The sequence below is a fragment of the Oryzias latipes genome, chromosome 3, assembly GCF_002234675.1.
Source record: "Oryzias latipes chromosome 3, ASM223467v1".
NCBI lineage: Eukaryota > Metazoa > Chordata > Actinopteri > Beloniformes > Adrianichthyidae > Oryzias > Oryzias latipes.
This window is the reverse complement of record NC_019861.2, coordinates 38,137,258-38,153,759: the sequence shown is the minus strand read 5'-3', so window position 1 is coordinate 38,153,759 and position 16,502 is coordinate 38,137,258. Positions and strand designations below refer to the sequence as shown.

General features: G+C 51.2%; 2 protein-coding genes across 5 annotated transcripts in view; both read right to left on the bottom strand.

Moving 5' to 3' along the window:
• Positions 1-6: 6 nt before the first annotated feature.
• LOC101156710 (histone-binding protein RBBP7) lies at positions 7-6,703 on the bottom strand. Of its 2 annotated transcripts, XM_023953813.1 has the most exons (11): positions 6,565-6,700; positions 5,727-5,871; positions 5,346-5,491; positions 4,834-5,126; positions 2,619-2,779; positions 2,406-2,532; positions 1,323-1,400; positions 1,173-1,249; positions 470-527; positions 281-391; positions 7-217 (listed from the first exon to the last, which is right to left on the bottom strand). In XM_023953813.1, exons 1-11 carry the CDS (start codon positions 6,689-6,691, stop codon positions 146-148), a joined length of 1,395 nt encoding a protein of 464 aa, XP_023809581.1. In that variant the 5' UTR covers positions 6,692-6,700; the 3' UTR covers positions 7-145. The 2 variants fall into 2 exon arrangements, with proteins under 2 accessions (XP_023809581.1, XP_023809579.1); XM_023953811.1 differs by having other exon boundaries at positions 281-527; positions 6,565-6,703.
• A 1,585-nt stretch (positions 6,704-8,288) lies between these two features.
• LOC101175133 (hepatoma-derived growth factor-related protein 3) overlaps positions 8,289-16,502 on the bottom strand; it is a 17,538-nt gene continuing 9,324 nt past the window's right edge. Inside the window, exons 3-6 of one of the 3 annotated variants that reach the window (XM_023953814.1) lie at positions 12,311-12,449; positions 12,084-12,236; positions 9,485-9,595; positions 8,289-9,264 (exon numbers count right to left, since the gene is read on the bottom strand). In XM_023953814.1, the coding sequence (XP_023809582.1) occupies positions 9,238-9,264; positions 9,485-9,595; positions 12,084-12,236; positions 12,311-12,449 (430 nt within the window). In that variant the 3' untranslated portion in view covers positions 8,289-9,237. The remainder of the gene's footprint in view (positions 9,265-9,484; positions 9,596-12,083; positions 12,237-12,310; positions 12,450-16,502) is intronic. The other 2 variants (XM_023953815.1, XM_023953816.1) reach the window with 2 other exon arrangements.

Sequence of the window (16,502 nt, the reverse complement as noted above, 5' to 3'; positions counted from 1 at the left end):
ACCATCTTTACAAATTTAGAAAAGCTTTATTTCAGTTTGTGATGAAGAGGAGAAGACCGTCCTGAAGCTGCAGGAAAACCGACCAATGAGAGCCGCCGGGACGCTCCTCACCTGAGCCCAAAGCTCCTCAAATGGAGGGGGGGGGTTATGAACCCTGAGGCTCCAGCTCGGATGCGGGGGTGTTGTCCGGCTCTTCGTCGTTGTAGATGTTCTCGGCCTGGAAGGAGAACCGCCGTTAGTTTCCGGAGAACCCCGTGAAGGCGGCGGCGGCCGCACTCACCATCTGCCACACTTGCATGATGTTGTCCTCGGACACGGAGCAGATGATCCACGGCTCGCCGGGGTTCCAGGAGAAGTCTGAGATCTTGGCCGTGTGGCCGCCGTGGATGAACTGATGCAGAACGACGGGAAAAGACCACATGAGAACTTTGAGAAGACCGCCCACCAACCGTGAGGCGAGAGGACCAACCAGCAGCTCCGGAGGGCCGTCCTCTGCGTCTTCTGCAGACTGTTCCTCCCCAATTTTACTGAAACACACGTCACCAGTTTGAGCTTTGATGAAACCAGAAGACGGTTCAGCCTTTAGGCCTGCAGAACAAATCCTTCACATGTCAGCCGGTGAGGAATGTTTGCACACGCTAAAACCAGTGTTTGACCAATCAGATGGAGCCCCGCCTCCTCTGTAGACGAGCATCATAATTGAGGTTTTGTTGACTGTTCTTTCCAGAAAACTCTTGGAATGATGCATTGGTTGTTTTGTTCATGTATGACGACGGTCCGTGCTGAGATCAAATACTGCCTCCTGATTTTACGGCCATCTTTTCCCCGTTAGCATGTGGTAGCGTTAGCCGTTTAGCTTTCTTAAAGACGATCACGTCATCATTTCTGCTCTTAGCGACTTTTATCATCTTAGCCTTTTGTTTCCCTTTAACCCCTGAGACGTCACCGGCGACGTGTGAACACCACAAGCTCCATGAACGTCTGTAACTCGCTCTACGCATTTGACGTAAACCAACGGATTCTGACACAAATCCGCTTTTCTCAGCGTCACAATCCGTCGGTTCAAGAGCGTCAACCCTGGAGCCACGCCGTCCACGTTCGTGTTTGACGCTGCTCAGCGAGGTCTTCCGCTGGCAGCACTCAGAGCTGCACGCCATCTGCAGAAGTTTCACCTCAGGTCCCAGACGTTGAGGCGGCGGTCGGTGCCGCTGGAGGCCAGGATGGTTTCGTTGTGAGGAGACCACTGGACCTGAGGACAGAAGGCCAGACGGCTCAGATCTGCTGGAGGAAAAGCTGCAGCCGACCTCTGCCTGACCTCATACCTGGAAGATCTCGTCTTTGTGAGACTCGAAGGAGTGGAGCTTCAGCTTCAAGTTCCTCAGGTCCCACAATGCAACGGTCTGCAGGAAACAGCAATGGGGTGGTGATTGTACCAACGTCTGGTTGTTAGCCTAGACCAGCGGTCAGAAGCCTCTCTGTGGTTCTGACGCTGTCGAGGTGCCTTAACACCATCAGGATGGTGGAGGGGGCGTGTCTGCGGCTGTGAACGTGGAGCGGAGCCTATTATGGGATGGAAGGTTCTTCTAAAAGGACAGTAGGCAGCTGCTCGTCCCTGGAGGTCGGCGAGCAGCAAACGTTGGTAAACGGGCTGAGTGTTTAAGTAATCATAATGTCGACATTTTCTAGGGAAGGTTCTGTGTGACCATCAACCTGCGTCACCGCCACGACTCCCGCCGGCGTGTGATCCCAACAATGTTCTGACCCAGGAAGGACAACGATGCAGTATCTGGAGAAAAAGGACGTTCCTGAAGAAAACAGGAAGTTAACTGGCAGCTGGACAGCGACTTTACCAGAATGACTCATGTAACGAGGAATTAGCAAACGACAAAGTCTCAAATGTGGCGAAACATCCCAGAATAAACATGCAGCTTTTCCCAGATCCAGAAGAGAAAAGCAGTTGACAGATGACCAGGGTCGTGACCACATTTCTGATAGTTTTATGGTTCTCATCTGAATCCAGAAATGACAGGATCAAAAGAGACAACATCTCTTCAGGAACTTTAGAAATGATGCCGTTCACTGAAACTCTGGGGTTCCCCAAGGCTGCTCCACCGCGGTTCCCCAAGGCTGCTCCACCGCGGTTCCCTTTCTGAGGGAAACGGGTCCAAGCGGCTCTTGGGTCGGTAAAGGCCGCTGGTCTAGACCGTAAGATCATGGGGCGTGACGTTGTCCATTGAAAATGCCGTTCCTCTGGCGGAAAATCCCTCACCGTTGCTTCCTGATGCGGGCGCCGCCATGTTGAAACCAGTGGACGGCGATTGGTCCAGACTGGACTGGTTTCAACATGGCGGCGCCCGCATCAGGAAGCACTTCCTCTTTGGGTTGACGGCGTGTTTGTGGCGTACCTTGTCGGCGGAGCCCGTGGCCAGAATGAACTCGCTGTAGGGGTTGAAGCTCAGACAGTTGACCTCTGCGGTGTGAGCGTCCACAGAGTGACTGGCTTTGGACGTGTTGTTGGACCGAGTGTCCCATCTGGAGGACAACAAAGCAGAACCCAAATGGGTGTAGAACAGGAGCAGATGGAGGTCTGACCCGGTCGGCGGGCCGGCAGAACCCACATCATCAGCTTCTGGTCGTCGGCGACGGAGCCGAACAAGGACTCGTGGAGCAGATGCCAGGAGACGTCCTCCACCACGGCGGTGTGGCCCGTGAAGATGGTTTTAGCGTCCACCACTTTGCCTTCCTTTGGGCCGGCGCCGATGTCCCACAAACAGATGGTCTGCAGAGACCGAGAGAGAAGATCAACCGGAAACACATTCCAGCTTCATCCACCTCCAGCCAGCTCCTAAACCCTGGAGCCTCCTCTTCACATCATCACTGCTCTTCCTCCTCCTCCTCACATCATCACTGCTCCTCCTCCTCCTCCTCACATCATCACTGCTCCTCCTCCTCCTCACATCATCACTGCTCCTCCTCCTCCTCCTCACATCATCACTGCTCCTCCTCCTCCTCCTCCTCACATCATCACTGCTCCTCCTCCTCCTCACATCATCACTGCTCCTCCTCACATCATCACTCCTCCTCCTCCTCCTCACATCATCACTGCTCCTCCTCCTCCTCACATCATCACTGCTCCTCCTCACATCATCACTCCTCCTCCTCCTCCTCAGATCTTCACTGCTCCTCCTCCTCCTCCTCACATCATCACTGCTCCTCCATCTCCTCACATCATCACTCCTCCTCTTCACATCATCACTGCTCCTCCTCCTCCTCCTCACATCATCACTGCTCCTCCATCTCCTCACATCATCACTCTTCCTCCTCACATCATCACTCCTCCTCCTCCTCACATCATCACTGCTCCTCCATCTCCTCACATCATCACTCCTCCTCCTCACATCATCACTGCTCCTCCTCACATCATCACTGCTCCTCCTCCTCCTCCTCACATCATCACTGCTCCTCCTCCTCCTCAGATCTTCACTGCTCCTCCTCCTCAGATCTTCACTGCTCCTCCTCCTCCTCCTCACATCATCACTGCTCCTCCTCCTCCTCACATCATCACTCCTCCTCCTCACATCATCACTGCTCCTCCTCCTCCTCACATCATCACTGCTCCTCCTCCTCCTCACATCATCACTGCTCCTCCTCCTCCTCCTCACATCATCACTGCTCCTCCTCCTCACATCATCACTCCTCCTCCTCACATCATCACTGCTCCTCCTCCTCCTCCTCACATCATCACTGCTCCTCCTCCTCCTCCTCCTCACATCATCACTGCTCCTCCTCCTCCTCACATCATCACTGCTCCTCCTCACATCATCACTCCTCCTCCTCCTCCTCAGATCTTCACTGCTCCTCCTCCTCCTCCTCACATCATCACTGCTCCTCCATCTCCTCACATCATCACTCCTCCTCCTCACATCATCACTGCTCCTCCTCCTCCTCACATCATCACTGCTCCTCCTCCTCCTCCTCACATCATCACTGCTCCTCCTCACATCATCACTCCTCCTCCTCCTCCTCCTCACATCATCACTGCTCCTCCTCCTCCTCACATCATCACTCCTCCTCCTCACATCATCACTCCTCCTCCTCCTCAGATCTTCACTGCTCCTCCTCCTCCTCCTCACATCATCACTGCTCCTCCTCAGATCTTCACTGCTCCTCCTCCTCCTCCTCACATCATCACTGCTCCTCTTCACATCATCACTCCTCCTCCTCCTCCTCAGATCTTCACTGCTCCTCCTCCTCCTCCTCACATCATCACTCCTCCTCCTCCTCAGATCTTCACTGCTCCTCCTCCTCCTCCTCACATCATCACTGCTCCTCCTCACATCATCACTGCTCCTCCTCACATCATCACTGCTCCTCCTCAGATCTTCACTGCTCCTCCTCCTCCTCCTCACATCATCACTGCTCCTCCTCCTCCTCCTCAGATCTTCACTGCTCCTCCTCTCAAGCGTCTCCTTCCCTGCATGGATCTCCAGAACATCTGATGGATCCCAGTGATCCATCCTGGTTCCACACAGAACCTCAGCCTCTACATCTCTGCCTCAGAGTCTCTGGCTGCTCTCACCACAGTCTGCTACGCCTTTTCCTTTGGTCTCACCTGAAACCTTCCTCCACCTCTTCTAACCTGCTTGGACACGCCCCTCCACCTCTGGACTGTTGATGAACCTTCTCCAGCTCCCCGTTTCTCTCTGTCTCACACAGATTCTAATTTTTCTCAGTCTCATCACACCAAAAGAGAACATGGAGGCGGCGGCTTCATCACGTTCCGTTGGTTGCTGCTCTCTGGCGGCGGTGAAGGCGGAGCCTGGTGTCACTCACGTGGTCATCGGAGGCGCTGAGCAGGTTCCCGCTCAGGTTGGGGTTCCAGGACAGGCCGTAACCTTCCTTCTGGTGGCCTTTGAGCCTCAGGTCCGGGCTGCACTCCCCGCTGGGGTCGGGCTTGGCGGGGTGCTTGGTGTAGTCGAACACCAGAACGTCAGAGGTGGGGGTTTTGGTGGCGATGATGCAGGGGTTCTGGGGCATGTAGCGAGCCCGGTTCACCTCTCCGTCGTGGTTGATCTTGATTTCAATCTCAATTTTCCCGCTCACAGAACCAAACCCTCCAAACTCTGAGGAGAAGAAGACACTCAGGTCCAGCAGAGGCCCCTCCCACTCTCACAGCAGCCTGAGTTGCTCCGTGTCTGCGGCTTACGGTCCCTCGGCGCCAAAGCTAACGTGTCAACACTACCTGTGATGAGGCGGCGCGCGCCGACGTACCTGCTGGAGGACAGAGAGCAGCGCGTCAGCTCCAACACGCCTCTGAGCAGACGCCGGCCCTCAGGACCGCCTACCTCCTTTCTCGCTGTCGTAGTGCGACGCATCAAACTGGGCGTCGTCGTTGGGTACCTGCACGCTGGCAATCACCAGGTGGTTCTGCTCATCTGACGTGTGCGTCCCCAGAACCAGCCTGTGGACGGCGTAGTCCTTCCCCTCGGGCCTGCAGAGGAGATGTTAACCCTTTGATCATCCTCATCATCGTCATCGTCATAGCAGAAGGTTCCACAAACTGATGGAACGTTCTACCTACAGCAGCCGCAGTCTGAGCTAAACTTCAGGATCTTCACCTGATCTCTCTTCACTAAACATCACTAAATCCAGGAAGTTCTTCCGCCAACAGATGACAGGATTTGAAACCAGAACAACGACGGCGCCGTGCCGCGCCCGAAAGTCACCTGCTGACGTCCGGCAGCCACTGGACCGTGAGGCTGGGCCACTCCAGCGCGTGCGTCATCACCAGGTCGTACAGGAAGGGCGTGTTCTTCTTCCAGATCTTGTACTCCTCGTTGATGACCCGCTCCTCCACCGCGTCATCGTAGACTTTGGCAGAAACAGAACCGTGAGAGCAGCTTCACAGACCATCCTGAGTCCAGACTGACACCTTCAACAGAACCTGCGCTGCTCCAAACGGACTCAACTAACGGTTTCTGGATTTTCAGCATCTTCGTTCGTGGAAGTAGAGTTTCCTCTGTGGACCGGAAGTTCATCATGACACCAAACCGAATCAGAGGCTAGAACCTCTTGTCCAGCAGAGAATCCGGTTCTCTGCTGGTTTTTGGGAGAATCCTGAACGGATCTGGATTCCAGTCCTTCGGGATTTTCCGGACTGAGAAAAAAACGGACGTCAAAAGTTCTAAGAACTTTACAGAACCTCGGAACCGCGATGACAGATGAAACCGTCACGTGCGTTCGCATTAAAACATCCACGGCGGCTCCTGAGTCGGAAGATGCGGACCGGAACCAGTGAGTGGAGCCAGAATCCGGACCGTTTGTTTGGTTTCTTTACAGTGGTTCTTCGAAATGTTGCGGATGTTGAAGGTTCCCGCGCTGCAGAACCAGGACCTCCAGCAGAAGAGTCACTGGCAGCAGGTAACTAGCGGGACTAGTTAGCTACACTTCTGCGTTAGCTTGCTAATATGCTAACCTGACAGATATACATACAGTAAATAAAGGCGCGAAAACTGGCCCGCGAGGACCTATGAGAACCGGCACAATGGCGGCCTGTGGACCGACCTTCTTTGTCCGCCATGTCCGAACCAGGTCTGAGAGCCGCGGAGCGGTCACAGAAACCGGGGGAGAGCTCCAGTACGAACCGCTGCGCCGCCGAACCGAGCCGCCAGTCACGGTGCGCTTCACGCATGCGCACACGGACCAAAGTGAATTCTCGAAGCCCAGCGCTGCGCTGGTTTTGCGCAGACTCAGTGGTGCTTAAGCACACCGGCAGGGCAGAGGACCGGGACGGGGGGGGGGATCTTGACAGAGGGGTTTGTTAAAAGTAGGATTTTATCAGATTATTTAGGATTTCCGGGTCTTTGTTTGTCAACAGTGTATAAAAACCCCCCCCCACCATCACCGCTCACAAACACGGAGCAGCAGCTCCCTCTACAGACAAAAACGGTTAAAGCGGCCATTTAGCAAAAGCTGTTGTCAATGGCAGTTTCATTTACGAGGGTCCCTGAACGCCCCATTCACCAACGGAGCGTTGGTAAAAGTGCTTCGGTTGCCATGACAACAACTTTCCAGAGCAAAGTTCTGGAGACTGAGATTCATCTGTGAGTTCCTGAAGCTTCATGACTGCAGATCAGCTGTAATGAAAGACATTCCAGAGAAAGCCTGAAGGATCCAGATCTCTGTGGATCCAGATCTCTGTGGATCCAGAGAAAGCCTGAAGGATCCAGAGAAAGTCTGAAGCATCCAGAGAAAGCCTGAAGGAACCAGATCTCTGTGGATCCAGAGAAAGTCTGAACGATCCAGAGAAAGCCTGAAAGATCCAGAGAAAGTCTGAAGGATCCAGAAAAAGTCTGAAGGATCCAGATCTCTGTGGATCCAGAGAAAGACTGAAGGATCCAGAGAAAGCCTGAAGGATCCAGAGAAAGTCCGAAGGATCCAGAGAAAGCCTGAAGGATCCAGAGAAAGTCTGAAGGATCCAGATCTCTGTGGATCCAGATCTCTGTGGATCCAGAGAAAGTCTGAAGGATCCAGAGAAAGACTGAAGGATCCAGAGAAAGCCTGAAGGATCCAGAGAAAGTCTGAAGGATCCAGAGAAAGTCTGAAGGATCCAGAGAAAGTCTGAAGGATCCAGATCTTATTGGATCCAGAGAAAGTCTGAAGGATCCAGAGAAAGCCTGAAGGATCCAGAGAAAGCCTGAAGGATCCAGAGAAAGTCTGAAGGATCCAGAGAAAGTCTGAAGGATCCAGATCTCTGTGGATCCAGAGAAAGCCTGAAGGATCCAGATCTCTGTGGATCCAGAGAAAGCCCGAAGGATCCAGAGAAAGCCTGAAGGATCCAGATCTCTGTGGATCCAGAGAAAGTGTGAAGGATCCAGATCTCTGTGGATCCAGAGAACGCCTGAAGGATCCAGATCTCTGTGGATCCAGAGAAAGCCCGAAGGATCCAGAGAAAGTCTGAAGGATCCAGAGAAAGTCTGAAGGATCCAGATCTCTGTGGATCCAGAGAAAGTGTGAAGGATCCAGATCTCTGTGGATCCAGAGAACGCCTGAAGGATCCAGAGCTCTGTGGATCCAGAGAAAGCCCGAAGGATCCAGAGAAAGTCTGAAGGATCCAGAGAAAGTCTGAAGGATCCAGATCTCTGTGGATCCAGAGAAAGCCCGAAGGATCCAGAGAAAGTCTGAAGGATCCAGAGAAAGTCTGAAGGATCCAGATCTCTGTGGATCCAGAGAACCCTCTTAATGTGAAAGAGTCTGCAGATGTTTGAGTGAAGACGAAGTTCAGGTTCTGCATTCAAACGACTTTATTCTGCAAAAGTTTCCATAAACAGCAAAAACGGTTTACAGTAAATACAAATCTGTGAAAGGCAAACACAGGCTGAAGGAAATGACGGAAACTCCACCAGGTTCTCCTCTCAAGAACCGCACAGCTCTGGGTTTGCAAACCAATCCAGAACGTTTCTGCACACGAGTCCTAAAATGTGGAAAACAACTGCATGCCACCATGAGAACTTCTCCACGAAGATCTAAAGCATACGGGAGGCTCTCCAGAGCCTCGCCAGGCTCCTAAAGTCTACAACAGATACAGGTACTGAGGAGCTACAAGGTGAACATCTACCTGTCTACAAGTCCCGCCCACCTTAACCTGGAACAAGATGGAGATGGACCTCACACTGCAACAGAGACCATATGTGAGTGCAGTGTTTCTCAGACGCACCTGGACACAGGTGACAGAATGGAGACTGTAGGATGGGCATGTACAGGTGAGGGTCATGTGACCAGGACGCTGCAAACACCTGCTCTGAGCTGGATTTAGTTTGACAAACTGCAACAGGATCACATCAGCAGACAAGAGGAGCCGAGGTCAAGGGCGTGGACACAAAGACGGCGCCGTGGTCTGCAGCGTTCCTCGGGAAGAGGCTCGGTTCTGGCAGAGACGGACCTTCCAGGTCATCAGAAACAAAGCGTTCCTCAGGAGGGGGTCCGTCTTTGTGTCGTCTGGTTCCACTCCGTACGTTGAAACCAGATGTTTTCCCTGACAGCAGCTCGGGAGGTTCTGGATTCAGTTTCAGAGGCTCAGATCACGGGTGACCCTGGAACCCGGAGCGACTCCAGAATCTGTCTGAGATCCTTTGACAAACTCAACGTCCAGCTTAGAACAGGGTCAGGGCGTCCAGCAGGGGGCGCAGTTCCTGCCGTAGGCTGACGTCTCCAAGAAGCAAAGGTCTCCTGCTGTCCTTAATGCTCCTCCATCAGCAGCTGCTTCTGAGGAAAACAGAGTTCAGTGGAATTAGTAAGTGACGGGTGCAGAAACTAACCTCCGTTTGTCCCTCTGAGGCTGGATGGACATCAATTATTAGTTTATTTTGACTCATGTGGAGATCAGAGCATGTTTCTGATGGGAATCGAACCCCAAACAACAGACTGGCACAGCGTTTCTTTAACTCTGTTCATCTGGACATGTGAGGAATCCAACGCGGCCCACCTTACTGTCAGCATCGGTCTGGAGGACGTCTCCCTGTGAGCCGCTCTTCTGGTCGTCCTCCTTGGCGTCCTTCTGCAGGTCTTCGTCTCCGGGGGAACTCCTGGACAGCTTCTGCCACAGAGATGATGAGGGTGAGGATGAGGATGCAGCTTTGGCAGACTTTTATTTTGAAGAGCACTGCAGCAGGAATGCAGCCATGGCCGTTCCAGAGTTACAGCTGGAGCTGCCGCTCAGTCGGCCTGATCTTTGCATCAAAAGCAGAGTTTCCTGCTTCAGACGCTCCTTCATCACACGTTTCATCTCTTCCTCACAACACACCCGTTTTGGTCGTGTTTCTTCATGCTTCTCGCTCACGGAGGTCATGTGATCTTCACATGCACGTGTTCTGGGTGATGGAGAGCAGTTGCTAAGCAACAGCTCAGGCGGATGTGAGTGACTCTGCCTGTGTCTGAGAGGAAGCTGTGAGCTGAAGATCCTCCGAAGAACCCGCAGAACCGTTTGGTGCCATTTATTCAGCCAGACCACAAACCTTCACTGATTTCCTTTAGAATATGACAACCCTAAAATGCACGAAAAACCAAAAACACACTGGCGGATGGTGGAGTAGCACCCCCTGGTGTTCCACTGACTGAACTGCAGGAACTGCCTGGGCTTTACAGAACTCTGAATGGTTGACAGAAACTACTGTGATGACATCATGCAGCCTGTTGTCCAATCACATGCAGGAAAATAGAAGCAAAGGGTTTTCCTGCTTCTGTTTTCTGGCAGCGGCTCGGTGGAACCTGACAACCCTGTGACCCTGAAAGGCGTTGGGCAGGTTCTCCAGATGAGTGAATGGGTGTGAAATCACAGAGTTGCTCTGATAGCAAGTGAATGCTCAATAAAGTCCTTTAATAGACATCTAAGATTCTTCAAAGATCGGGTGGCTGCGGGTGCAGGCGAGCTCTAAATGCAGAACACCATTGGAAGACCTAATGAAGCAACAGAGTAGAGACGTCTGACACGTCCAGTAGACGTCTACAAAAGATGCATGCTAGTTGGATCACATGACCTCTCTGCTGTTGGATTCATTCAGGTGATTTTTTGAAGAACCGCCTCACCAATGAGGTTCTGAGAGGAAAGAGACGAACACGGAAAACGCCGGAACAAACGGGCCGGATGGAACTGCAGCCCAACAGAGGAAGCAGCAGACGTAGATCCTACCACACTGGCTCCAGATGTCGTGTTTTCCCTGCATTTCTCTGAGTTTTACGTTGTTCTCTTAAGATCGCCGAACTGTTTGTCACAGGACGGGGGGGGGACGTTTTAAATTCTAATGAATTCCATCTGATCTGGGATATTTGTAGAGCATGACTTGTGGGTGCTGTAAGTGGTCCTCGCCGGCGCATGGCGGGCACCGATGGACTGAAGACACTTTGATGTTATCCAATCAGATTCTGTTAATGAACTTCTGAAGATCCAAGAACTTCAGCCTCTAATTCATCTGAGTTTAGGAGAAAAAAAACCCAAAGTCCTCCCGGTCTGTCAGACATGTTGGGAAACATCAGAGTATCATCAGCATAATGTTGGACGTGTTTGCTGCTCTGCCTGATCATGTGACCTAATGGAAGCGCGTTCGAGGGAACGATTCGTGGTCAGTTCATCTTTAATCCCTCAGGTGACAGCAGGTAAACCCCTGCCTGAACTAAACCCAGGGTTCCTACACGGTTTTAGCAATGGTTTTACATAACTTTTCCAAAACCTTTCACAGAATTTTCACAACTAAAAATGAAAACATTTCCGTCAGACTATTGTAGTCGGTGCCGCTGACTCAAACTAGGACACATGGTCCAAGTTTGTCTGCCTCACCGTTAAAACTGCAATATCAACAGCCTTTTCTGTTGGTGGAGGGAACTGCAGTAACGTATGGAAGTGTACCGCATTCAATAGAAAAATAAACACAGGTAATCTTCCTTTTAACTACAAAAGTAAGGAACTACAAACACGGTGGACTCTAACCTCATCTGTTCATGAAAACTAGAAGGTGATCTAGTTTGGTCTTTCAGTGGCGTCCGTTGGTGCCTCTCCTTGCAAAGCCGCTCCTTGTTAAAGCTAAGTTTCCCGATATTTCGTTACATTTCAAGATGAAAGCGCCGGACGCTGAACTGACGATAAATCAAAGTGCTTTACGGCAACATAAACTCCCATCACGACAGCGTCAGGACTCTGTCACTCCTATCTGAACCTGACCTCCTGTCCCTGTTCTGACCCGACCCTGGCCTGGATTTTGACCGTCCTGTCTCTCCTCTGATGATCTCATGCCTGTTCTTGACTCCTGCCTGTCTGACTCTGATTTAGCTGAGCTCATAACCTGCTGCATCTGGATCCGGCCGTCTGCCTCTTCTTGGGACAGAACTTCTGCCACAATTTAAATTCCAACCTTATGTTAAATATTGATTATTATTTTTTTGCATCCAAGATATTAAAATTTCACGACTTTTCCAGAACTTTATAGATTTTGTTTTTCACAAACTTTTCAAGGACCTGGAAAAAGCATTTTTAGTTTTCAAACCGTTTCCAGGGTTTCCACGACCCTAAGAGCCCCGTAAGTCTGAACTACCTTGGAGACGGAGGTTGTCTTCTGTTTGGATACAGTCTTCTCCTCTTTCAGCTTATCTTCATCTTCAACAGAGTTGTCCTCCTCACCCTCACTGCTGCCGTCTGCCGCATTCCCCGCCTCCTCCGTCTCGGAGGAGCTCTGTGGCTGAAGGGCCTGTAAGGACAGAACGTGAGGAACCGGATCCTGTGGACCGGGGGGTTTCTCTGAGGACCATCAGGGCCTTTGACCTGGTATCCAGTGAACTTGACTCCAGGGTTGTTCTCTATCTCCCACAGACCCTCGTTGAAGCCTTTCCTCTTGTTGGACTTTCCGAACTTCTCTTTGTAGTCGCCGTACGGCAGAAGATCCTTTGGACCCAGGAAGGCTCTGAAGGAAAACACGGGTCATGGACCTCAGCTAGGAAAGGTTCCCCTAGAAGAGAACCCGTGGAGATCATCCATCCATACACTCATCCATCCATCCATCATCCATCCATCCATCTATCCATCCATCCATCCATCCGTCCATCCACTCATCCATCCATCCATCAATCCATCCATCCATCCATCCATCCATCCATCCATCCATCCATCCGTCCATCCACTCATCCATCCATTCATCCATCCATCCATCCACTCATCCATCCATCCATCCATCATCCATCCATCCATCTATCCATCCATCCATCCATCCATCCATCCATCCGTCCATCCACTCATCCATCCGTCCATCCATCCGTCCATCCACTCATCCATCCATCCATCCGTCCATCCATCCATCCATCCACTCATCCATCCATCTATCCATCCATCCATCCATCCATGCATTCACCCATCCGTCCATCTATCCATCCATTCATCCATCCATCTTTCCATCCACTCTTCCATCCATCCACTCATCCATCCATCCAACCTTCCATCCACCCTTTCAATCATCCATCCGTCCATCCATCCATCCACTCATGCATCCACTCATCCATCCATTCATCCACCCATCCATCCATCTATCCATCCATCCGTCCATCCATCCACTCATCCATCCATCTATCCATCCGTCCATCCATCCATGCATTCACCCATCCGTCCATCTATCCATCCATTCATCCATCCATCCACTCATCCATCCATCCATCCATCCATCCTTCCATCCACCCTTTCAATCATCCATCCGTCCATCCATCCATCCATTCATCCATCCATCCACTCATCCATCCATCTATCCATCCATTCCTTCCATCCATCCATCCATCTTTCCATCCATCCATCCACTCTTCCACCATCCATCCATCCATCCATCCACTATTCCATCCATCCATCCATCCATCCATCCGTCCATCCATCCACTCATCCATCCATCTATCCATCCGTCCATCCATCCATGCATTCACCCATCCGTCCATCTATCCATCCATCCATCCATCCAACCTTCCATCCACCCTTTCAATCATCCATCCGTCCATCCATCCATCCATCCACTCATCCATCCATCTATCCATCCGTCCATCCATCCATGCATTCACCCATCCGTCCATCTATCCATCCATTCATCCATCCATCTTTCCATCCACTCTTCCATCCATCCACTCATCCATCCATCCAACCTTCCATCCACCCTTTCAATCATCCATCCGTCCATCCATCCATCCATTCATCCATCCATCCACTCATCCATCCATCTATCCATCCATTCCTTCCATCCATCTATCCATCCACTCTTCCATCCATCCATCCATCCACTCATCCATCCATCTATCCATCCATCCGTCCATCCATCTTTCCATCCACTCTTCCATCCATCCACTCATCCATCCATCCATCCATCCACTCATCCATCCATCTATCCATCCATCCGTCCATCCATCCATCCATCTTTCCATCCATCCATCCATCCATCCATCCACTATTCCATCCATCCACTCATCCATCCATCCATCCGTCCATCCATCCATCCATCCGTCCATCCAACCATCCATCTATCTCTCCATCCATCCATCAGTCCATCCATTCATCCATCCACTCTTCCACCATCCATCCATCCTTCCATCCATCCATCCATCCATCCATCCACTCTTCCATCCATCCATCCATCTCTCCATCCATCCATCCATCCATCCATTCATCCACTTTTCCACCATCCATCCATTCATCCTTCCATCCATTCACTCTTCCATCCATCCATCTATCCATCCTTCCACTCATCCATCCATCCATCCACTCTTCCATCCGTCCATTCATCCATCCATCTATCCATCCATCCATCCATCCATCCGTCCGTCCATCCATCCATCCATCCATCCATCCATCCATCCACTCATCCATCCATCTATCCATCCGTCCATCCATCCATGCATTCACCCATCCGTCCATCTATCCATCCATTCATCCATCCATCTTTCCATCCACTCTTCCATCCATCCACTCATCCATCCATCCATCCTTCCATCCACCCTTTCAATCATCCATCTGTCCATCCATCCATCCACTCATCCATCCACTCATCCATCCATTCATCCACCCATCCATCCATCTATCCATCCATCCATCCATCCGTCCATCCATCCATCCACTCATCCATCCATCTATCCATCCGTCCATCCATCCATGCATTCATCCATCCGTCCATCCATCCATCCATTCATCCATCCACTCATCCATCCATCCGTCCATCCGTCCATCCATCAATCTTTCCATCCATCCATCCACTCTTCCACCATCCATCCATCCATCCACTATTCCATCCATCCATCCACTCATCCATCCATCCATCCGTCCGTCCATCCAACCATCTATCTTTCCATCCATCCATCCACTCATCCACCATCCACCCACCCTTCCATCCATCCACTCATCCGTCCATCCATCCACTCATCCATCCATCCATCCGTCCATCCATCCGTCCATCCAACCATCCATCGATCCATCCATCTATCTTTCCATCCATCCATCCACTCATCCATCTATCCATCCACTCATCCATCCATCCACTCATCCATCCGTCCATCCATCCACTCTTCCATCCATCCATCTTTCCATCCATCCATCCATCCATTCTTCCACCAATCATCCATCCTACATCCATCCACTCATCCGTCCCTTCATCCATCCATTCATCCATCTATCCATCCATCCACTCATCCATCCATCCGTCCATCCATCCACTCATCCATCCATCCATCCATCCAGTCATCCATCCGTCCATCCTTCCATCCATCCATTCATCTCTCCATCCATCCATTCATCCATCCACTCTTCCACCATCCATCCATCCTTCCATCCATCCACTCATCCATCCATCCATCCATTCATCCATCCACTCTTCCATCCATCCACCTATCCATCCATCCATCCATCCGTCCATCCAACCATCCATCCATCCACTCATCCGTCCATCCATCCACTCATCCATCTGTCCATCCATCCATCCGTCCATCCAACCATCCATCCATCCATCTATCTTTCCATCCATCCATCCACTCATCCATCTATCCACCCACTCATCCATCCATCGAACTCATCCACTCTTCCATCCATCCACTCATCCATCCATCTATCCGTCCATCCATCTTTCCATCCACTCTTCCATCCATCCACTCATCCATCCATCCATCCATCCACTCATCCATCCATCTATCCATCCATCCGTCCATCCATCCATCTTTCCATCCATCCATCCATCCATCCATCCATCCATCCACTATTCCATCCATCCACTCATCCATCGATCCGTCCATCCAACCATCCATCCATCTATCTTTCCATCCATCCATCCAACATCCATCCATCCTTCCATCCATCCACTCATCCATCTATCCATCCTCTCATCCATCCATCCACTCATCCATCCGTCCATCCATCCACTCTTCCATCCATCCATCCACTCATCCATCCATCTATCCATCCATCCATGCATCCACCCATCCGTCCATCTATCCATCCATCTTTCCATCCACTCTTCCATCAATCCACTCATCCATCCATCCATCCATGCATCCACCCATCTGTCCATCTATCCATCCATTCATCCATCCATCTTTCCATCCACTCTTCCATCCATCCATCCATCCACTCATCCATCCATCTATCCATCCATCCATCCGTCCATCCATCCACTCTTCCACCATCCATCCATCCATCCACTATTCCATCCATCCATGCATCCACTCATCCATCCATCCTTCCATCCATCCATCCATCTATCTTTCCATCCATCCATCCACTCATCCACCCATCTATCTTTCCATCCATCCATCCACTCATCCACCCTTCCATCCATCCACTCATCCGTCCATCCATTCATCCATCTATACATCCATCCACTCATCCATCCATCCGTCCATCCATCCACTCATCCATCTGTCCATCCTTCCATCCATCCATCTCTCCATCCATCCATCAGTCCATCCATCCATTCATCCATCCACTCTTCCACATCCATCCATCC

Coding starts and splice junctions, on each gene's coding strand:
- LOC101156710 (XM_023953811.1), bottom strand. CDS start 6,691: ATGCGTGAAGCGCACCGTGACTGGCGGCTCGGTTCGGCGGCGCAGCGG. Junction 5,872..6,564: donor GGACATGGCGGACAAAGAAG/GTCGGTCCACAG, acceptor TTTCTGCCAAAG/TCTACGATGACGCGGTGGAG. Junction 218..280: donor TCATGCAAGTGTGGCAGATG/GTGAGTGCGGCC, acceptor TTCTCCTTCCAG/GCCGAGAACATCTACAACGA.